The sequence below is a fragment of the Prinia subflava genome, chromosome 4 (assembly GCF_021018805.1).
Source record: "Prinia subflava isolate CZ2003 ecotype Zambia chromosome 4, Cam_Psub_1.2, whole genome shotgun sequence".
Classification (NCBI taxonomy): domain Eukaryota; kingdom Metazoa; phylum Chordata; class Aves; order Passeriformes; family Cisticolidae; genus Prinia; species Prinia subflava.
This window is the reverse complement of record NC_086250.1, coordinates 38,452,573-38,475,596: the sequence shown is the minus strand read 5'-3', so window position 1 is coordinate 38,475,596 and position 23,024 is coordinate 38,452,573. Positions and strand designations below refer to the sequence as shown.

Below are 23,024 nucleotides of genomic sequence, written 5' to 3'. Positions count from 1 at the left end.
AGAGGGAGATATAGGAGAAGATAGTAGGAAATTGAGGTCCTGCTGCAGGGACATGTATTGGGGGCTGCAGGAGACAAGCAGGCAAAGGTGAAAATGTGGAATAAGAGGGTGAGGAATGAGCAGCAGGACTGCTGTTCTGCCACACATTCTGGAATGTGGCTGTGGTGAGAGATTGAGAAATCTGTGTGCAGGATTGGCAACCTGCTCAGAGGGTGTGAGAAATACTGTAGACCAGTGGCAGAGGGGATGCAGCTAAATATACAGAGCAGGGTTTAACAGGAGCTATGGGTGGGCTCACAGTCAGGAGGAAGGAGGGAGAAACACTGATCTTAAGGAACTGCTTAGCCACTCGACTCTGATCCCACACTAGCCCCCAGTAGTTGAATTAGAATATTATTGTAATGCAGATAACACTTAGAGAACTTAAAGTGGCAGCCTGGTGTTTGCATAAGAGTGTTGGCTATGTTATAATGCAACTGAAACATCTGTCATAGAAATGTAACATCTCCTGTACTTTGTAGTTTTCCATATAGAATAATTTTTAATAGGCATTACCTGTATTTCACATGAGTGTGTCTGACTGGGTGGTATCTACTAACACAAACCTGCCCTCATGCACCCTGTCATGGAATTATCACTTAGAAAATGAGAATATCCACAGCAGCATGGAGGGTGGAGCTGGCAGCACTGGGCATTTTTAGGACGTCACTTGTCATCACAGGTGCCTCAATTCAGGAGACGCACCCAGTGCTGGGAATGGAAAAGCTGATGTGGGTGTACAAAGCAGTGGGTTGTTATCATCTGAGCAGGAAACCAGGAAAGCTGTTCTATTTAATCACTCAAATTATTTCCAAACCCTCTCAGACTGCATGTGGAGTGTGTGAATATTTATTATGAGCATGTGCCTCAAAATATCTTCTTTGAAAAAACCTGGTGCTAACACACAACAAACCTTCTGATTTCTGTCAAGGACAGTTACAAAGTGCCTGTCAGTGGGTAGCTGTGGTGCACGCCAGCAGTGTGCTTGGATTGAAAATGTGCCGTGGAGCAAGTGGCACATCCTGGCTAACTGGAGGTGAAGACACACAGGCACGCTGGTTCTCAAAGCTCAGCAGCATCAAGCACAGCCCAGCTGTTGTGACCCAATTCAAAACACATGCTACAGTGAAATTGGACTCATCCCATTTGCAAGGCATTACTCGAGGTGAACGTGATGGTGGCTGGGGCAGCCTGGCCATGAGATGCTATGGGAAGCGAGAACTCCTTCCAAAAATCTGCCAGTCAGGCAGAGGGGGGCTGGTGATACCTTGTATCCACTGCAGCTGATGGCAAAAGTCCTGCTGTCATCAAAGGGGCCAGGATTTCACCCTCCATGTACATCCTGTTGACATTGGGCCAGACTAAGGGACACTGACTTGTCTGATTGTTGGTATCTAACTTGCATTCAGTTACATTTTGTCTTTAATTCCTTTCACTTTTTCTTGACTGTACTCAGATGCACACAGCTATTGGTTGCAATAGATAAACTAACCTTGAACACAAAGAAAATTTTAGTGGAGCTGAATAGAAGCAAAGACTCCACACAAGCTTCTTTCCCAGCTACATATCACATTTCTGAGATTAATCTAGAGGCTGAAGGCCATCAGTTTTCATTAGTTTGACTGCAAGGCCTTGGTGTGCTATGAACAAATTTTTGGGTTGGGTGAGAGAAACCTCATAATTTAGGATGTGTGAATTTGAGTGACTAATATATAATATAGGCCTGCAAAGGGTATTCTAGAGATATTTAGAAAGCAAATTTCTAGTTGATAGGATATGCTTTTGTTTTAAAAGTATTCTTCATTCCAAACCTAAGCAAAGGATTTACATTTTTCTGTGTGAATGTTCTGTAATATTTTGAATCACTGAACTGTTTCACGTTGGTGATGTCAAAATTGATAAAAACTCAACTATTCATGTCTATATTTACTGTAATGTTAGAAATTCTGCAACCTATTTTGAAAAAAACCAAAAAACAAAATGTTTAATTAAAAGAGAAACAGAATATAATGAGATTATTATCCACCAACAAATGTTATGAAAATAGCTGCATTTCAGAGAAACGTGTCTTTTGAAGGAAATCTATTCCACTGAAAAGTTTTGAGTCACCTCCAATTATAACACAGCAATTGAATATGAATTTGGGCCAATGAAAATACAGAAGCAATATAGCAAGGCAGTAACAAGTTAAGAGCAATGAAGAGGCAGCACTGTAAGAATGTAAACAGATTTCCACAAAGAGAGTTTAGTGCATGAGAAGAAGAAAAGCAATCACCACAGGACCTTTAGAGATGGAAGCCCGCTACAAGACAATATAGGTTGCACTTGCTCTTTGTTGTCTAGGTTTAGTCCCAAGTTATCCTAAGGGAATCCGCTGACTGCAAGATGGTTTGGGCTATGAAGAGCTACTGCAAGGCATGGCAGACCTCACTCTTACCATCTGCCTGAGCTGTCTTTCAGAAAAAATCAGCATAAGCCAGGCTTGCCTTTCAGTACGTGGATGGGATCCTGCCAACCTGTGTATCTACTGAGGCATTCAGTGAGCGTTCTGCATTTACCAGTCCTACAGCACTGGGCTTCTGTTATCTTTCTACATGAATTATAAATACAAATATGAATGGGTACACATCAAGTAAATATAAAGACAGATTTTCACAGCAATATATTTTCAAAGCAGGACTAAATGTCATAGTAGAAAACCATGGGCTAACTCACTTACTTGGCAAAATTGTTTTATAGCGGTTTTTAGTTCCATGACTCGGGATGTCAATTTCTTTGGGATCCACAAAATTCATTGGTATTTCCTATAAAAAATAAATTAAATCAGACTGATGTTTCCAAAGGAGCCATGCAGGAAATTATCACCAGAAGGCCATCTGCTGTTACACAACTGTCTCTTAACATCAAAGTTATTAAGAAAAAAAGTGGTTCCCACCTCAAGCCTGTCAACACCCTTCCTTTAATAAACACAGAGAGTTGCACAGTGAAGGGGTGACTTCCAAGGAACATTAATTATTTCAAAAAAAGTTTTTATGGGATTAGGACCAAGGTTAAAATGCACTATAGTTCCAGAAAAGTGGAGTTCAAAAGTACAGTACTGTGGCAAAAAAGAACAATACTTTACATAATTGAGGGAGGAACTTTAATTAAATATTAACATATGGCAAACTTTTAAAAAATTCTGTGCTAAGCCCCTAACAATGAAATTCAAAGACCTCACTTGCCTCTTATTTAAACTACTAGAATGAAGTGCCTTAGTCTTTTGCATTCAGACTCAAAAGTAATAAAAATGGGAAGTAATTTTTTTTGCTTCTAATTTTCATCTTTTAGTGACTGATTTACATTGCAGATGTGCAAGTAACTAATGTGGCAGTTCCCTTTAAGTCTCAAAAATACACAAATTGTAAACTCCTCATAAACTTAAAATGATATTTTTTCAAACTGTTTATCAGCATGAAGAGTAAAAATCTGCAAAATTTGTATTGAATGAAATGTTTAACTTGGTTTAAGAGAGAGTAAGAATGATTTTGATTTTGAGGTCCTGAAACAATGCTTCTATAGTTGAATAAAACCAACCCTTTTAAAATGGCAGGATGAAACATACAGGGGTTGTTTGTTTTTTTCATGATTGTGGGGGTGTTTTACCAACTAAAATAATAAGGCAAAGTCACATTAAAAAGGCTTCAGTTTACTCAAATCTTTATTTTTATGCTGATTTGGTTTTGGCCACCATTATTTAAATTATCTTAGAGTAAGCTGGAATTTGATCTTCAGTAAATTAATACTTCTTTAAAGAACTAGGGACTTGGAAACATCATGCTAGCCTGGGACATTTAGCCTAAGAGACAGTGGCATTTTATGTAGCTGCCTCTTAGAGATGCATAGGAACATGAGGAGGATCTATTGGCTTGCATCACTGGAAAATTTACTTAAGGATTTTCCTCCAAAATGACCTGGTTTCTACTCTAGAGGTGCAGGCCTGCCCAGTAGTTTGGTACAGGAGAGATGCATGGTCCCTGTCCTTCAGACACAAGCTCTGGTCCTGCCCAGCATGACTGACCTCTGCAGGTTTTTTTTTTTTTTAAAGAACAGGGATGAGGCCTCTAACAACTTGTCAAGCATGCATCCAACAGCAGATTTTTACATGGCTTCACCAAGCAGGGGAAGCTACCTTCTCACTTTACTGCTTGAAGAGATGGCAAAGTTAAATAAAACTTAGGTGGTTTATACTGAAATGCTGTGATTTGTCTCCACTTCTCAACTTGGCTTATGAACACCCTACCATGTGAGGTTGCATCGGTGTTGATTTTTATTTTTCTACCTTCTCTGCCTTATGTCCATGCATTTCATGGACCTTCTTTATTCTTCCCCTCTCCCTCATTCAGTTTCTTACTTGCTCTCTTCTTGGTCTTTGGCTGGCTCCTCAAGAGAACGACTTGCTGTGTCAGGCCAGCAAAATGTTCCTGCTAAGACACACCTTCCTTGCAGGTACTTCACCCCATCCTTTTTCAGATCGCTGTACTGCCATCCATATGATGGCTGTCCTAAGTTCAGGATCTTCTCACTTCTAAGACTTCATTCTTGCATAAATCTCATTCCCATTACCTCAGGTCAAGCCATCTCACCTCTGTCCTCCATCTAATGCTGCTTCCTTATCCACAAAAATACAAAATGAGCTCCCATACCCTCCCCATTCTCACCTCTGATTTCTATGGCATCCCAATGGTGACCTCTGTTGGGACTCCTACCCTTGGCCCTTGGGCTCCAAATTGTTCCAACTGGCTGACCTAGAGCTTCCCTAGCTCAGTTCTGGCTTAGTACAAACACCATAAGTACATGGCCTCTGAAAGGCTTCTGTGCTAAACTGTGCACCAAGTGACAGAGAGCAAGACACTAAGGTTGTCTTAATGGGATCTCTGTGTCACCTACAGAGGCTGGAAAAAGGTGAGTGAGGAAGGGTCCTCTGCCAGCCCAAGTGATGGTGGTCGGTGAGGGTCTTCCAGATGCCTAGCTGACTCCATTACTATGCCTGCTGAAATTTTTAAATCATTCATCATTTGGCAAGTTACTGACAGATGCAAAAATGCCACCAAGTTGAAAACAGAAACACATTTCTTTGGGCCAACTGGAACCATTAATAACATTAATCACTTACATCCTGTAAACACTTTCTAATCAGTGGTCTCCTCCCAGCAGTAAGTACTTGTAAGTCCAAGGGCACAGACAGAAATCTGACAATACACTGTGGATCACAGCCACAGACACTTATTCTTAAATTTGCAGTGAGAAAAAAGAGATTATTCCAGAAAAAAAAAATCAGGATGATATGATGATAACATTCCTGCTAAAAGGGGAGCAAATAAGCGGACTGCAAATAACAGGAACATGTGCAAACTAGTACACAAATTCTGTAGATGTACAGACAATATATATATACATTCTTTTTATTAATCAAATAAATTATATAATTGCAAATAATGCATAAACTGCACACATTCCTGTGCTCAGTCACGTGCATGCAATTACAGATGCATATGCATATTGTTCATGGGCTGGTTTCCCTCTCTGCGTGATATCTTCTAACTATGCAGCTATTCTTTATCACTTTAAGTTTTAAATGATGTTCATACACTTGAAGAGATATGATTTGGATCTCTGAACGCATTCAAGAAAATGTGGCAAAATTTAGGAAAATTCAGGCAGGTAGTCATTATACTCATCCCTCCATTTTTATGAGGACCTGATTTTATGGATTTAATTATCAGGCACTTTCCCATGCAGGACTGTGTTTCTTGACATTTAGGTGTTTTGGGAATGAATTTTATCTACTGTCACCAACTTCACATATTTTGTCCTTTGAAGAGTAGCAACTCAGGCTACTAAAAGAAACATATATGCTTGGCAAATCATGTTTCTTCGTCCTTGCAAATCAGGTATATTCTCTCAACCAAATATACCCTTTAATTAAGTAATGTCTCTTTAATTGTTAATGAAAAAAAACATGAAGACATAAAAATAATCTGAAACTGCTCATGTTTTAATTTTCCACTGAAAACTTCAAACATTTCCCAACTTTTTTCACATTTGGAAGCTTTTCATGAGAGCTAATAATTCCAGGAGACTGCCTTACTATGTTTCTTTAGCTAGTTAAAATGAGCTGTGTGAGCAGAATGGCTGAGGGTTACATACTGCGTTCTTTGCATGCCTCAGGTTCCTACTTGAGCTACTATCCATAGCAACAAACATAGTAAACAGATACTGTTCAACAGCTTCATCTTAAAACACTTTTTTTTGTTGTTTTTTTGGTTTTTTTTGTCTTTTTTGTTTGTTTGTTTGTTTTTGGTTTTTTTTGTTTTGTTTTGTTTTTTTGTGTTTTTTTTTGTTTTTTTGGGTTTTTTTTGTTTAAAAACAGAATAGACAAGTCAACCTTTTCAATAAAATTCTGTGGAAACCCTGAATGGCCAGAGCCATGTTGTGACTCCCTGAGGGACAAATAAAATGTGACCCTGTCTCCCCAAAGCTGAGCACAACTGCTGTGTGGGACAATTTGGGTAAACAGGATTCTATGAGGTGCCAATTTGTCTGTACAAACTGTCTCCTAACATGGGGGCTTAAGCATGATGAAGTTATTTCTTCTGACTTTCCTGCCTAAGCAGCAGAATGGCAGAGAACCTATGGCATAACTGGTGATAAAAGTATGTTGGATGATTTTAATTTTTTCTGTTTACACTGTCTGTCCAAATTTTGGTAGAAGAACTGAGGGATTTACTTTTCTTTAGCAAATGACTTTTACTATTAACCTTGGATTTTCAAGGTAAGTAAAAGGGCTGCTCCATAGGATGCAATTATTCATAATGAAAAGCAATTTTCAGTGTAAGATGGCACTCATCATCTATTGATTCACATGCACAAATTGGAAAGAAAATGAAACCTATGGGATCACGTGCTCTGGCATGTATAATTTTAATTTCTTCCAGTTCCTCTGATTCAGATATCAGATTTCTAGACATGCAGTTCTCTGGATCAGTTCTGGAACCCTTCTGAAAAACTGCTACCTCTGGCCCTCTGATTCCTCAGCTGCTGAAGCACATCTGCTACATCACACCTCTCCAGTTAATACATCAGTAAGTGCATATATGGACTCCTTTAGGATTCCGGGGTGACTACGAGCTTACTTTTATTAATTTTATTGATTTGTTATAGAATCCTTTCCACTAATGCTTCAATATCAGACAGAACCTCTAGTGACCTGCTTGAACCTATCCCTGTCACACATGTAGAAAATTTCCTAAGTTCTTCTAGGGTGAATGCAGATGCAAATAATGGAGTCACTTCTCACCTACTGGTTCAAATTCCCCAAATCACTTTTCTACCATTTTGACCATCAACTGATCCTTGTATCCTTTAGTAAGCTTCATGATTTTGATCTGTTTAAATATGAAGTTAGGATTTTTTAAAATTCAAAACCCTTTTTGCTCTGCCTCAGCTTTCACATTCAAGTAGCATCAGTTCATGCTCTTTTCTACTTCCCTTGTAAAAGGTGTCTCCTTTTTTTTCTGACAGCTTCTTTCATTTGAGTGTTTTGCAATACCACACGTTTTCAGATCTTCTTAAAGTAATGTGTTGTAATGTGTTTTTCTTGGCTGAGTTTTTCTGTTCTGACTTTTCCACCTGGCTATTTTCTTCATTTTAGATTCTTAGCCTTTTTACTAATAAATACACTTGTAAAACACTTCAGGGCTTTTTGTCTTCCGTATACTAGGTTGCTGTATGGCATGCTTGTTAAAGGTATTTTGGACCTTGGTGAAAAATGTCCCTTTTGGACAGGGATTGTGGGTGTCCTTATCTTCTCCAAAAACTAATTTACGGTGACTAAAAATTTAGTGCTCAAATTGCAAACATACATGGTGCTTACATGGGAACAAACAAAATCTCCAATTATTACTGTGTTTTCATTACAGCTTTTATGATCTCTTTGAAACTGTCACAGTGTTACAGTTCTGTTTGCACTGTAACTCTATTATAATACTTAGCCCATTTACGATGGGACTTCAAACCAAGAGGAATCTGTATTATCCACGGATATAACTGACTGGCTGATCCGTCTTTAGTGTGCAAACATGAAACTTGAAACTACCTAATCTGCCCTTTGGAAATGATTTGTACCTTGACGTGAAAGTGTTGCCCGATTATCTTTTCTTTGCAGTTTCTGTTGTGCCACTTATGTCAAAAATCCTCATTTCAAGTGTGTTATTAAACTCACCATGAATTCTGTTTGAAGCAAATGAGAACATGCCACTGTGTCTCGAAGCTGCTGCCGTGTCAGGACGCGGCCAGCTGACTGCAGGTATTCCATCGCTACTTTTTCCCGTGGGGTCGGCACAGTGACGAAAGGTTCAACACTTCCCAAGCTGCTCATATCCAAAGTCAGTGAGACATTGGATCCTCGTCTGCATCAGAAGATAATTCAAATGGTTATACGAGATCTGTGTTACTGTAAATCCCCTACTAATGAAGCTGATCCTGAGTTATTTATGCACCATGACTTTCTCTATAGTCACTGATGGATTTGGGCATGCAAAGACTGCAAGACTAGTTTCACTGGTAGCACTGAGCAGGTGGAAAACCAAGTACGTCCTGCTTCTTCCACCTAACAACCAATGCTGCAAAAATGTGGGCTGGGGGCAACTATTTGAATTATTCTTAGAAGCAGAGACAGCTCCCTATATGCTACTTTATTGTAATGAATGTCAAATGTGAAAATGGTATCTTGGTAAGGAAGAAATATTTCACAGAAAAAAGCACCAAGGATGTATTTCAGATACACATAACAATGTGAAAAAAATTCACAGTTATGTCAGGTGCATGTTTAAGAATTTACTGAAATTAAATATACATAATGGAGCGGGAAAATTTGGTAATAACAGCAGAAATAAATGAAAGGCACTGTAAACATTGTGACTACCAGGACACTAGACAATGTCTCTTGTTAGACAGAACGGAAGGGAAGGCAATAAACCACAGTAAATAATCTGTGTCTGAGGAGAAGGAATGGTCATAGACTTAAAAGGGGTTATTTGGAAATGCCAAACACCTCTTGCAGCACTATAAAATTCATAACATTTCCATTTCGACAGAAAAATAAAGTTGAATTCAGTAACAACTTTGAGCCATGAAAATACAAATAGACCACACTTGTATGGGAATTGGTATGAGCCCTATTCTTTTTGGGGCTTTCTCAAAACAACACTTAAGAAAACTAGCTGGGTTTTTTTGTATTTTCAACCTATCAATCAACTATTATCTACTCAACCCTTAACTTTGGGCATATTGATTGCAAACAATCCATGATCTGCAAATTGTGATGACCAAACACAAATTTATAGGCATTTATCAAAGTTTTTGTGTTTACTAAGCAGCAATCAGTCTTATAGGACTGACAGATTCAGCCTGCTGAGCTGGACTACAGATGCCCAGCTCAGTTAACATTTACCAAGCAGCTATAGAGATATGAGAACATCAGTTTGATTCCTACCTCTGCACATTATTGTCTTTCGATTAAGGTGTACTTACAAGGAAGTTCTTTGAACTCACAATCACTCTATCCTTCTTGGATACACAAACATAACATAAGATTGTCTCAAGTCTCTCCAAAATAGTCATCCTGCCAGATCCGTCTACAACTCTACGCCTTACCTTTTGTAAAATCCCATATGCCACTGATTAACCATTAACTGGATAATTTATTATCTAGTGATTCCAGTTTTTCTGCTGAAACTCTGCTTGGTTGTGTGCATTTCTTATCTGCAGGAGAAGAGTGCTTATCTGCTGAGAAGAGTGTGACAGCAAACCTCTCTGAACATTGGATGTTAAGATACAACTGTCCCTTTTACAGTAATACCACATATTATTATAAATATAATACAGACATCATCTGATAGTATCTGTGAGGCAAGTGCTACTAATGTTCGGGGAATGTTTTCCTCTATAGAATCATGGAATCATTAAGGTTGGAAAATATCTCCAAGACTGGTGAGTCCAACCTTTGATTGAACACTACCATGCCAACTAAACTACAGCATTAAGTGCCATGTCCAATTGTTTTCTGAACACTTATAGGGATGGTAACACCACCACCTCCCTGGAAAGCCCATTCCAATTCTTGACAACCCTTTCAATGAAACATTTCTCCCTAACTTCCACCCTGAATCTCCCCTGGTGCAGCGTGAAGCCAATTCTCCCTAACTTCCACCCTGAATCTCCCCTGGTGCAGCTTGACGCCATTTCCCCTTGTCTGTTGTTGATGGCTTGGGTGAAGAGGTTGACTCCCCTCTCAGGTTGTTGTAAAGAGCAATAAGTTCTCCTCTGAGTCTCCTTTACCCCAGGCTAAAAATCCCCAATTCCCTCATTAGCCTTTCAAAGGACTTGTACTCCTTCCCCAGCTCCATTGCCCTTCTCTGGACATGCTCCAGCACCTCAATGTCTTCTTCTAGCGAGGGGCCCAAAACCGGACACAGGACTCAAGGTGTGGCCTCACCACTGCTGAGTGAAGGGAGGCAGTCACTGCCCTGATCCTGCTGACCACAGTATTCCTGACACAGACCAGGATGCCATTGGCTTTCTTGGCCAGCTGGGCATATGCTGGATCATGTTCAACTCCCACTGACCAGCACCCCCACATCCTTTTCCGCTGGGCAGCTTAATTGCCACTTTTCCCCAGCCTGTGGAGCTGCATGGGGGTTTTGTGATCCAAAGCAGGACCTGGCACTTCACCTCATTGAACCTCATACATGTAAGCAGATACTTCAGTAATTTTATTTTAAATTAAACAATTTCTATCATGTCAGTTTACGTGAATAGAAATTACTCCAATCATTCACCCGTCACTTAGCAAAGCACAAAGCAATAATGTCCAAGAGACATGACCACCTGGTGGAATAGGTGAATCTCGCATTGTGTCATTTTGTTCACAAGCCTGTTTCAGCTTAGGTGATGTATGGGTGGCAGCAACAGCTTTGCTACCCAGGCCTGCAGATGGTAACAGTGAGTCAGGAGTGGGTATCTGGCTGCCTCCAGGGATAGATGGGGACAGTTTCTGTTGGCGCAGGGAAGTAGGTGGGGTATGATTCTGCTAATTGTGCTAGATGATTGGTAGAAGTGAAGTAGCATCCTGAGCGAAAAATGGTGGGTAAGTGGTATATGCACAGACTGCCAGTAGTGCTCTGTGCCTCATGGCACAGCCTGACTGGAGCCCCAGTCAGCAGTACCAGCACTCACACCCAAATCCAGAGCTCTGATGGTCTGGGGTGGACACACCATGATGGCTCCTCTCAGCAGGACCTGCAGGAGCGTGCTGGCTCATGTGCCCATCCCATTTCCCTGGGAATTGCCCCAGACTGGGAGGAAATCAGTTCCCAGCTCCACACCACTTCTCAAGGAAAACATCCTCTCTGTCACAAAACCCCTCCCACACAAGCACCTCTTCTGACCATGACTAGCAATTTATTCCACAGAAAAAGGCAGTCCCTAAACCAGGTGGCTCTTAGTGCATATATTGCAAATCCAATCTTTTGAAAACCATCCAGAAATCCACAGAAGAGCTGTGCAATGAATCCCTCCAAATCTGTTTAGGCTACCTTTAGTTGAGAAATGGTAGCAATTTAGATTTAGACATACTTCTGGGAGAGCCTACTGGGATTTCCTAATATAGAGGAAAAGTATTCCCACTGTCCAGTAACAAAGTGAAAATGTTAATATTTTCTTTGGCTTTTACATTGTTATAACTGACAGTCTTGGCAACAGGGAGATTTCCTTTTTAACAACAACAAAAGATATACCTGATCTAATTATAACTGTGAGTTTACAGATTTTACCATTTATGGGGATTATTGGTGAACACTGGTCTTGAGGATCTTACTCTGGAAAGAGGAACCAGTTCTTAGGTGCATATTTAATGCATTAAAAAGTACACAATGGATAAAATCTGAATAAAAAGCAATCTTCTTAGAAGTTCATAAGAGGACAAACAATAGTTCTTAGTTCTGGATGTAATTCTTCCATAAATATGTGTATCTCAATGAACCTTTTTGAAGATAGATTCCTCAAGTAATAAATCTCATTACATACTGTTTACATACATTAGAAATGCTATAACCAATGAAGCATTAATCATACAGACTCCTTTATTGTATTCTTTATGCTGAGGAACAGGGCTGAAAACAGAACATTTTGCATTGTCTTGAATGATGACGGAGGGCCTGAACCATCATGTGTTTGTATGTTCTAATAAAAGATGCTTATAGTATCAGGTCCCCCTCTAGACTCTGGATTCTCAGTGCTCCTCTAATAGTTAAATTCTTCACTCTCTGTGGAAGAAAAAACAAGAATTCTCTTCTTTTTTACTATCTGGATGGCAAGAGTTTAGCAATTGAGCTCACCTTTTTCTGCCTTACTAGGAGGGACTGCACAAGGCTGGCAACAAGGAGGTACCACTTAAAACAAAGCCCATTTTTGGTATTTATCACTTACCTACATTAAATTTTGAATAAGGAAATCACAATCCGACCAGTGACGCTTCAAGTCAGACTCATTTTACTTGAAGATACAGTTTATATATATGTATATGTATGTATGTATGTGTATATCTCCTAACTGGTATTTTTCCACTTCAAATTAGACTAAGGGACCCATACACGTGGGTTTTTCCCTTATTTCTTCCAGCCAAACTTTTTTTCCCCTTTTAAATAACTTTATAATCTTTATGTTCCCCATGTGAATACTCTGGGCCAAATAAGAGAAGATTTTATGATACACCTACCCTAGCATCCTCTCGAGATTGTCTTGATGGGGAAGAGTACCATCTGAGGAATCTGAGGAATTGTAAACATTCGTGACAACATTATATTAAAACTGACAGGAGACTAGCTCTTCCGAAGTTCCACCAGCTGGGACAGCCACCTCATCCCTGGGTAGGTGAGTAAGTGCAATCAGGAAACCACTTGTGTCTGTATTGTCTGGAATCCCAGAAGGAGGTCTTACTACATACTCACAGATCTCTTTTCAGTTGAGTAATACGAACAAGTCCACTGATGGGAATTCACTGGAGTATTTTAAATAATACATTTAAAGAAGCGGATTTTATTACAAGGCATGACAAAATAAAAATTTTAGAAAGCAATGTTTGTATGAAAATTCTCAAAAGGAATCTCCACCTGTCCACCTTGGAGGGCCACCAGGTTACTAAAGCCCTATTAAACATTACTGAGGTCATTTGCAGGTCTTCCATGACCCTAAAATTAAGCCATGATGTTGATTACAAAAATCCAATTGCCCTACATGCTTTCCAAGTTGTTTATTTGAGCTGAATAATTTCTTTAAATACACATTTCCATATTTATTCAACACTCCTGGAAAATGCAGCACCCAAACTCCTGAGCCTCAGCCTCTCATTCTCTCTCTGGTGGCTTTGGAAGCAGCAGTGAGAGTTTGCTTTGGGTCCTCAGATCCCACTTGTACCAGGGAGCATTGACAGGGCTACTCTCCCTGGGTATTACTGAAGGGAAAAACACCACAGTTCCCCTGTGCCTTTTGTTTCTCTGGTGCTCACAGATTAGGCCTAGACCTGGGTCTTGAGTCTCTCCCCTTGCAGGTCCATCTCATCAGAAAATGCACTGAGTGCAGGTGGGGTTTGCTCTGCTGTAACTGTACAGGGAGAGCACAGCTAGGCACATGCTTTTCAGTACTTACTCTCTTACTGCTGCCAGACTTCACCTGCATATCTAGCTTTATGTTTCAGTAGAGCAATTCAAAGGAAAAAAAAAAAGAGTATATTTGGAAAAAAGAACAATGGAAAAAATACAGTTCTCACCTTTCTTTCTGCTTTTAGCAAAATAGCTAAGAGAAAACATGGTCATGTAGAGGAACTAATATCATATGCAAAACTCCACTGAAGTGTGAAAAATACAGTAAATTAGAAAAGGATTTAGTATTGCTATTAATCCTCTAAACCAATAGGAAAGTAATAAAAATAGGAAACTGTGACATCATCAAGAAAAATCAGCGTTGAAAAAAGGAAAAGTAGAAGTAAGGAGAGGTTAAAATAATCTTTTCAAATGATAATATAGAAGATACTGCTGTTTTCTTCCTGCCTTGGGCAAATAGTAATATGGATCATCTAATAAACAACTGAGACATTTTTTCACAAATGAGGATCTATAATATCCATTACAGACAGTCCTGAGAAGGTTAAGAGTTGACTCTCATTTGAAGTAATAATTTGACAAGTTTTAAAGTAACATTTACAGTACTACTAAACAGCTGCTTCTAATGTATAAGGACAATTTCTATACTTTTTCCAAAATCCATATATATGATTCTTGCTGTGTACTTGCTAGCCTGAAATATATATCCACCATGTGCTGCTGATATTACTGTATATCTTGGGAAAGTAGGGCTGAATGAGAGTATGGTTACATTAATGGGTGTGACAATATCTTGATTTTATTCTGAGCATCAGGATACTATCTCAAACAAGTCTTCTAAGAATACAAGAAAAATCCATTATTGACCATCCAATTTGAAATTTGAAGATTCATTTTTCTTACTCTACATTTTTTCCTTGGAAATGTAGAACTCATAAGTTTCAATTTTCTGTTGTGCTGCAGCACATATTGAAGAATATTCTGATCGAAAACCCCATGAGTTCTGATAATATACAATACCCATTAATGTAATTATCCTCCTATTTACTCTTACTTTCCACAGGGTTAATCAATATCATCAAAGTATTAGTTTGAGAAAATAATGAATTAAAAATTTTTAGGTAAGTATGTGAATGTCATCCCAACACATAAATATTTGCACATAATATTTCTTGGACATACTGTACTTTTAATTTTCACACTCCCAGGTACCCTATGAAGCACTGATATACAGATGTCATGCTTGGCAGACCCACGATGAAAACTCAGATTCCCAAATGCTCTCTGCTTTACCTGCTAAGAATTCTGGGTGCCATTTGAACAAGAGTTCTGGCTTTTAGGAACCACTCCAACCTCAGGTTATAGACATTTTCAACAAACCAAATCTGTATCACAACCCAGACTGAAGTACTCAAAAATCAGAAGTTGAGACCAACCAACTAAAAAGGCCAAACAAGAATTTACTTTTGCATTATGAGCAGTCTAAATTGACAGAACCTGATACCTTGAAGGATCTATTCTGCTCAGCTCACATCTGGTTATTTTGCAGCTACTTTATTATGCATAAAAATAAAAAATCAGGACCTTAGTTTCACCTTCAGCACGTGAGTGTGCAGTAGGTCAAAACTTGACCTTCCCCACTCTCCTGCCATCCTCTGACATACCAGTGCTACTTAAACCAACACAAATTGCCTACTGACTTCTTACCATGCATGGGAACAGTAAACCTCTCTTTTTCTATGGATTCCTGGCCTCATTTCCAAAACCTTATTCCTCTCACAGATAAACATTCCTCTGGCTCTGATTTTTCCTCTTCAGAAAGGAGATCCTGGACACATAGGTAGATATTAGCCAATTTTCCACAAACATGCTTAACAATTAAATGGTTAATATCACTGATATTTATATTATTTCTGCTCTGTCTTGCAGATATCTGCACCTGAGACAAATCCTGTAGCTACTGGTGTGAACAGCCCCATCTCACCAAACCAAGGATGTCATTTACAGAGGCTAATTGGACATAACACTGAAGTCAATACCCATCACCTGAAAGCCACAGATGGAATATATTTAAGCTCAAGACTCTAAGAAAGGCAATAATATGAAGTATGCATCTTCTTGGGAAGACTACCTGCTATTTCTGTTCATGTTTGCTCTGTGACACAGCTCTCCTCACAGTATTCCAGTGTTGTATTTTTATTTTTCTCTGTTTGTCACTCTTAAAACTGATGTTTACTGACTCTGAGGAAGGTGTCTGGAAATTATGACAGTAAGCTGTGTACCCACTGAAAGAAGAAGAGGGATACATGGCTGCTGTGAGGCAAGACTTCCAATCCTCTGTGGCTTCCCTGCTCCAAGAAGTCTCCTGGCACCATACTCCATCTCTCCCTGAGTTCACAGAAACCAATCTGGAGCCTCAGCTATGAAGTTTAAATAGCTTTTTCAAGAACTGGAGGCATTTCATGTTCTCTCCAGAGGGTCTGATCTTGTTCCCACAGCCATGAGCGAGAGAAGACCAATACATCCAGCACTAAATTGCAAACAATTCTCAGGATCTACTCACAGCTCAGCAGGTCAAAATGAGCTGAGGAAACGGTTTTGACAAGTACTTCTGGATTAAGTTTTAAGCAATCAGTATCTGGTTAGGACAGGAATGGCTCAATATCCTGTAGAGGAAAACAGCTGACATGAGTGTAGTTTCAACTTTCCCTCTTTTAATCAGGCTTTCTAATGTTCTGCCAATTCACTCCTGTTCTGCCCTCGATAAGGCAATGCTGCTCAACTACGGGAACTGACTGTTCAAAAATGCAAAGCTTAAACAGCCTCCCATCTTTTCCTGTAGATTATTTCTACAATCAAATTGCATTTTGTCACGCAAACCTACATCTTCAATAAAATTTGAATGGCAACATAAAGCTCTGTTTCTCCTTCATAGCCACATATATGTGTCTGCAGCATGAGTGAAAATTGAGTTAAATGTTCAGAAGTAAAAATTAATGAAGATGCTAATTTGTTGTGCTTATTTGAGCTGTTTATTCCAAGAGCTGAACAAATGTTTACCAGTTTGTGGTTAATTTTCTTTAGATGGTAGAGCTTTAATTGAATGCAGTCTTGTTTATTACTATTCTTATCTGCTTGCATTGCAGCATTGCTCTACTTCTTATGGGAGGCCTCATTGCACAAACTTACTGGATGACCTGTTCTCTCTCTGATTAATGCACATGCTAATTTAAACCAAGCTATAATGAATATAACCAAAAGAAGTTAAAAGAATAGGAAAAAGGAAAAGAGAATGGGGAGTAATAATAATTGACTGCTAGGGATGCACATATTAAAGACATGCACAACTTAAGGAGCTCAGAAAATACATTTTTTTATGGTAAGCCAGCAAGGACTGTTAAAAACCCCCTACATATTTTTGTCTGCTGTATATTTTGCTTAAAAATTAGGACAAAAAGCAATTTGCAAAATACTTTTGTCATACTTGTATAAGGTTCCCCTCTATGCTTCCAGTTCATTAACACCTCTGTGAGTCCTTGGAGGAACTATAGCTATGTATCACCATTGCCAATTTAGATCTCTTATCCAGGTGCAAAGCTATATTACTTTTCCAGAACATGCAAGGCTCACTTCTTTGCTGAGCACTACATCATGACCAGAGGCTGCTTGTCTGCATTATACAGAGAACAGCCTATCTAGGAAAACTGATCTAATCAGTGAGGAGGGAGAGGTGCAACACTACAGCAATAGCTCCAAGGAAGTATTTTTAAGACTATTTAGCTGACATTTTCTGCTATTCAGCTGGTCTGTAATTAAATAAATAAAAAATGGATCTTAGATTTTTCATCTTTTAGATAAAAAAAAAGTCGGTTTGTTTTTTATTGCAAGAGGAGCCTTAGGTAAGTCAATTTAGCTTCATGTATTCCATAATTAATCTTTTAAGCATAAGCTCTACTTCCATCCTGCAACTGCTGCTCATTTAGGGAATATAATCTACAACCCTTACATCCAAACAAGCAAATACATAATCTATTTGCACATTAATGTCCTTCAATACTCTTTTGAGACTTTAACCAAAACCGGCTGACCTGGAAAAAGACACAGGCATGAATATTCTTAATGTAAATGGGCAGTATCTTCAGACCATATCAGTAGGAGAAAATTATTTTTTTATTGTGACTTGAAGACTAATCAGTACAATGAGTTCTTTCCTGGTGAGCTCGCTATTTGGGAAAGACAGGAAGGAACATCTGGGAAAAGAGGCGTTTACTACACCCTGTCAACCTTAAGATAATAAAAAAGCACATTCCTTGTTTATTTGACTTGGTCCTCATTATCTTTAAACTACTGCAAGTGTCACACGGAAGATTTCTAAGCAGACAAATGAATTGTTAGAGCACTTTGAAGAAGTTACTGAACAGCAGCAGTTTCTGACGAATGCAAAGCCTCCAGACGCACAATGTTGCTCAGCAGAGCTGCGCCACCTACGGACGTTTCCAAAGGGAGCCGCAGGACAGCCCCGCTCGGTCACACAGCGGACAAAGCCCCGCAGGCTGCCCGTACAGAGCCCAAACCCTTGCAGCACATCCACTTTGAACACAGTTCCATTTCCAGATGACTAATGAGCCTAAGCTGTACAATGAATTGATGGGATTTAAGCTCTTAGGGGCAGGATCCATGTATGTGCTCTTAGATCTGCCCTTCAGCTGCTTCCAAAGTCTCCAGCCCTGACACCTAAGCTATATATATATAAACCTTTCTTTTTCCAGCTTTTTTTCTCTTGTTCCACTTTCATAGTCTAGCTTTCCAGCCTTACTTTCGATGGGAAGGCTTGCTCAAACAAGTATATTAATGTGAAAAGTGCCTGCATTCCCTTTGAAAATAAAGTTTAGGAAATCCACTCAGGCTTGCAATTTGAAACAAAGTAATGTTCAAATGCTTTTAAGACAGCTGCAAATGCCTGCATGCCAAGGTGTATTTCATCTTGCACTTCAGAGGTTAGGTATCTTTACAAGAGACATTGCCAAGCTGTGCAGTCCCATTTAGGGCTGAACAGCTGATGAGGAACTGACAGGTAAGTGATCAGAAGCTCTTTCCTACAGGGCTCAGCAGATCCCTTGAAGTCCATGGCCCTGGACTGCCTGCCTTCGTGAAAGACATTCCTGTAAGGGGCTGCATGGACAGGGCTCAAGAACAGGGAAATGCATCTGTACCTGCACCCAGAGTTGAAGGCCAGAGCAAAGTTTCCTGATCTACTCTTTCTCATACACACCATCAATGAGTCCAAACAGATGAAAAATTTCAGAGTGGAATAAATAGTTCTCTATTAGCAAAGGATTCATGGCATTTAGAAACTTAAACAGCTTGATTTAAATTTACTTCTATGAATTTGAATAAATGAGGGAAAAGCGAGGATCTTGACAAAAGCAGTATTCCTGTAAAAGCACATTGCATGATGAAATAAAGAGAAAGGAGAGAAGTCATATCTGTAAGATAAACCAAAATCACTCCCAAGCTGACCTCCACCCCATCTATCCCAGCACAAACACTTCCAACACACAGGCCTTCATATGGCAAATGATGTAATACATGTTACTTCAATGCAATGTACACAGAAGGCAGTAATGTAGAAATAGGAAGGTAAATCTGGTATACTCTGCAACACCAAAGGCTGACCAGTATCCTGTTTTCGACAGAAACAGGAGGTTTAGGGAAAGAATGCAAGAACAAAGCAAGCAGGAATTATTGATTACTTAATTAATATTGTTACTAATTTTCAGTATGTTCTCCATCTTCTGGCAATCTGTACTTTAGGAATGTCCTGAGCCAAAGGCTGCTTCCCCATTTTTGTGCCTGGTGTTTCCCTTCTGTAGTTTTTGCTTTAGAGAGTGTTCTTAGCCCACCTTCTGACCTCTGCACTGACCCAGGATAATGAGCTCTGTATCTGGGAGCCAAGCAATAGTGAGCACTATACATGGGGACTAGAGGGGTATTTAAACCATCTACACTTGTGAAAATCCTTGTGATGAAGCAGAAGACATTTATTTTATTATATTCTTATCAGTAAATTGCAAATGCAGTCTCTGTAGCTACAGGATTAACTTGAGGATTAATTACAATACCAGCTTTCTGCTTTTCACAATGCTGCCTTCTTTTGCAAACCTATTCAGTATTGTGTTCTGTGGGCCAAACTCTCTTCCCAGACACGTCTATAAATCTACTGAGGCCAAGCAAGCTAAACAGAGTCTGAAGTGAAATAGCAAATTGCATCTTTTAACCATTGTGTACTTTTCTGCCATTCTGATTGTTTTTCTTCTCTTCTTGTAAGACTGGGCTTTTGGATCCACTGTCAAATCCAGGGCAAGGAACTGAAAGCTGCTGGACTATGCAGCAATCTCCCAGGGGAATATTTTATGACTCAGGAAGGATTTGAGACATCTCAAAAACAGGAGATGCCGCTGTCAGGGGATGGTGGGAAGCAGAAGAGTCAGCCCTGGCAGAGGGGAAAACTCAGCTGCCTCCTGCCCAGCACCAGCCCCATCTCTCTCTGGCAGCAGTTTTCCAGGGAGCTGCCACTGGTCATCCTGAAGCACTGGGACTGAATTCCCTAGAGAAACACTGTACTTAACGACATTTTTCTGTGTGGGAATTATATACACCACTTCCCTTTCTGATGCCTATCGCATACTTGAGCGGTCATTTGAAGTTGCTGTGTTCTGTTTTGCTTCTATTATCAAATCACAGTATTAACATAACAAGGATAATTATAGATACCATAAATTAATAACAATACTCTCTCTTTGTTAAGCATCAAAGTATATTCCTTGATAGAGGATATAAGGAAAGTCCCTGTCCCAGAAAGAAATATCACAGTTGTAGCTTCTTATAGACTCCCCTGGTTAGAGAAATTAATGTAGAGTTCAAGGCCAAAGTATTTCATGAAGATAGGCACTGATTTGCAGTACCATATTGGATCACTTAACCAATTAATGTCCCACTTGTCTTAGTATGAAAATCACAAAAAGGGTTCCTGAAATGTCTTGGAAACTCAGCTAAGGTTCAAAGCCTAACCAAATGGGTGCATCAGCTTGTGTGTGATGGTATCAAAGCAGACAAATAACTCCAGCAAGAGCCTGGCGGAAATGTCAGTGTCGCATGGAATCAGCTCTGCCTCTGGGCAGTATTTCTTTGGCTGAGCCATTCCATGGTATACTTTGGGCATCCTCATCTCTGCCATGATGCTATTGCTTCTCTGCTTCCTGAGGCATGTCTGATTGTCTGTATGCATTTACTACCTTGTCTGATGTCTAGAATGTAAGTCTCTTGGATAGGAGGACATTGCATTTTTCTGTACATATGGAGTCTTGCACAGAGGCATCCTGATCTGTGACCAAGGCTCTCAGGTACTGAGAGAATACTAAAGAGAATTTCCAGCAAGAGCTAAGAAATACTCCAGCCCACAGATTTACATGCAGTATTCTTTGAGCAAAGGTGTATGTGCAAACAGGAGACATTACTGCTAGCTAACAATGTTAAAAGCTTTCTGTACATACTAGCTCTGACTATGCAAAAGATCTCTGCTGAATATCCAGAACTGGATTTTTTGAAAAAGAAGTAGCATAATTTGTCAATTCTTATAATCTTGAAGAGTTCTCCTAGCATTGCATAGAAGTAAAATTAATTATGATTCCAATCAAAGAAGAGATTCATGGTCTGGACTGTCAACTACAAGATAAGCTGGATGTAAGCACTGCCCAGCACATGGTTTCTTGCAATTCAAAGAAATACTTGAATATCTTACATTGCAGTTTGGGAGGCACTTTGGTATTTTCTTCCCTTTCTTTAACTGTTTTCTCTGTCTGTTCCTAACATTTTATATTAAGGGGAATTGAACTTAGTTCAGCTTTAGGCTGCCCCGTAAAAGAAATGTCATGAACAGAGATAAATGCATTCCAAAACAAGAGGTGAATATTTTTGTTTTAACTTGAAGCATTAATCTTTTTCACACGTTAATGAGGACACTCAAGGAAACTTTTCTATACAAACACCAAATGTGAAAAATCAACCTTCTTTCTAAATATCAGAACTCTGTTTATCTGATATGGATGCTTCCTTCTACATTGTTTGGCTGAAACCAGTACTTGTGGGTACTAGTCAAGGGCTCAGGAGATACTTCCTGCTAACAAACCAATCTCATAAAGAAGCTGGTGCCTTTGCCCCTTAGCACAGCACTTCCAACCTACCATTGTGAAAAGGTGATATATTAGATTGCAAATGTCACAGATGGACACATCCTGCTAAGGGCTGAGACGAGATGCTTAGAGCATTCAAGTCCAGCTAATGTGCATCTCCTCACTTTCCCAGATGTCCCACTCTGCCTGCACATTAGGACAGCTGGTGAAGCAGTCACAGAAACCATGCCTGGATGGTCAAGCACAGCAACAAATTAGAGGCAGGGACGAGCTGAGGAAATCAGTCACTGGAAAGCTGCATCAGAGTTTAACCTTCTGATCCCCAAACAGCTCTTAAAGAACCAAAACTGCTGCTGAAAAAGACAAGGGGATCACTCACACAACTCAAATTACTCATGTGCTCAGGGCAAAACTGGTCTCTGTAAATTCCAGGCTCAAGAAGCACTTAAATACTAACATGGATATTTTCCCTTGTGTGACTTTTCAAAAGATCAGCTGAACAAATCACTGCAAACCCACCAAAACTGTCTACCAGATGGCAGCCACTGATTAATTTGTCTTAACTTAAGCCAAAAAGGAAGAAAATGTGATGGGTGGAGCCGTAAAGACAAGCACAATCAACATCCGACCAAATAGGGTTTCCTGTCACCTTGGGAACGACACTGATTGGCACTGCGGTTTCCTGTGTACAAGCTAAAACCAGTAGCAACTGGAGTAACAAGAATAAACGCCAGATAAGAGACCTGGGAATACAATAAAATTATTAGAAAATTCCTGACTAAATCCCAGAGGACAGTAAAGGCAAAACCAAGGGTAGGCGTAGACTGCATATGCTAAATGGAGCATTCCCCTGCATATGAGAGCAGAGAGCCATGAAGCTGCATCAGAAGAATCTCTCTAAACAGGGGTAGGCTAATTTGCCTAAATTAACCACTCCCAAAAATGAGAGTCGTGTGTTTTGAAAAGCTTATCTCTTTGCAGGGGAAGAAAAAAGGGTTGTGGGACAATTCAAAGCAGAGATGGAAATAGGAGTGAAACGTACCATCTACCCACACTAATCTGAAGTAATTTTAAGATGTGCCACAGACACAGG

The 23,024-nt window shown here is 39.6% G+C and overlaps 1 protein-coding gene across 3 annotated transcripts in view; it reads right to left on the bottom strand.

Annotated features, from left to right (window-relative positions):
* The window catches only part of PTPRR (protein tyrosine phosphatase receptor type R), a 140,263-nt gene that overhangs the window by 22,564 nt on the left and 94,675 nt on the right, over positions 1-23,024 (bottom strand). For all 3 annotated transcript variants that reach the window (XM_063396466.1, XM_063396467.1, XM_063396469.1), the window contains 2 exons: positions 8,303-8,489; positions 2,759-2,843 (listed from right to left, as the gene is read on the bottom strand). In XM_063396466.1, coding sequence (XP_063252536.1) covers positions 2,759-2,843; positions 8,303-8,489 — 272 coding nt within the window. The remainder of the gene's footprint in view (positions 1-2,758; positions 2,844-8,302; positions 8,490-23,024) is intronic.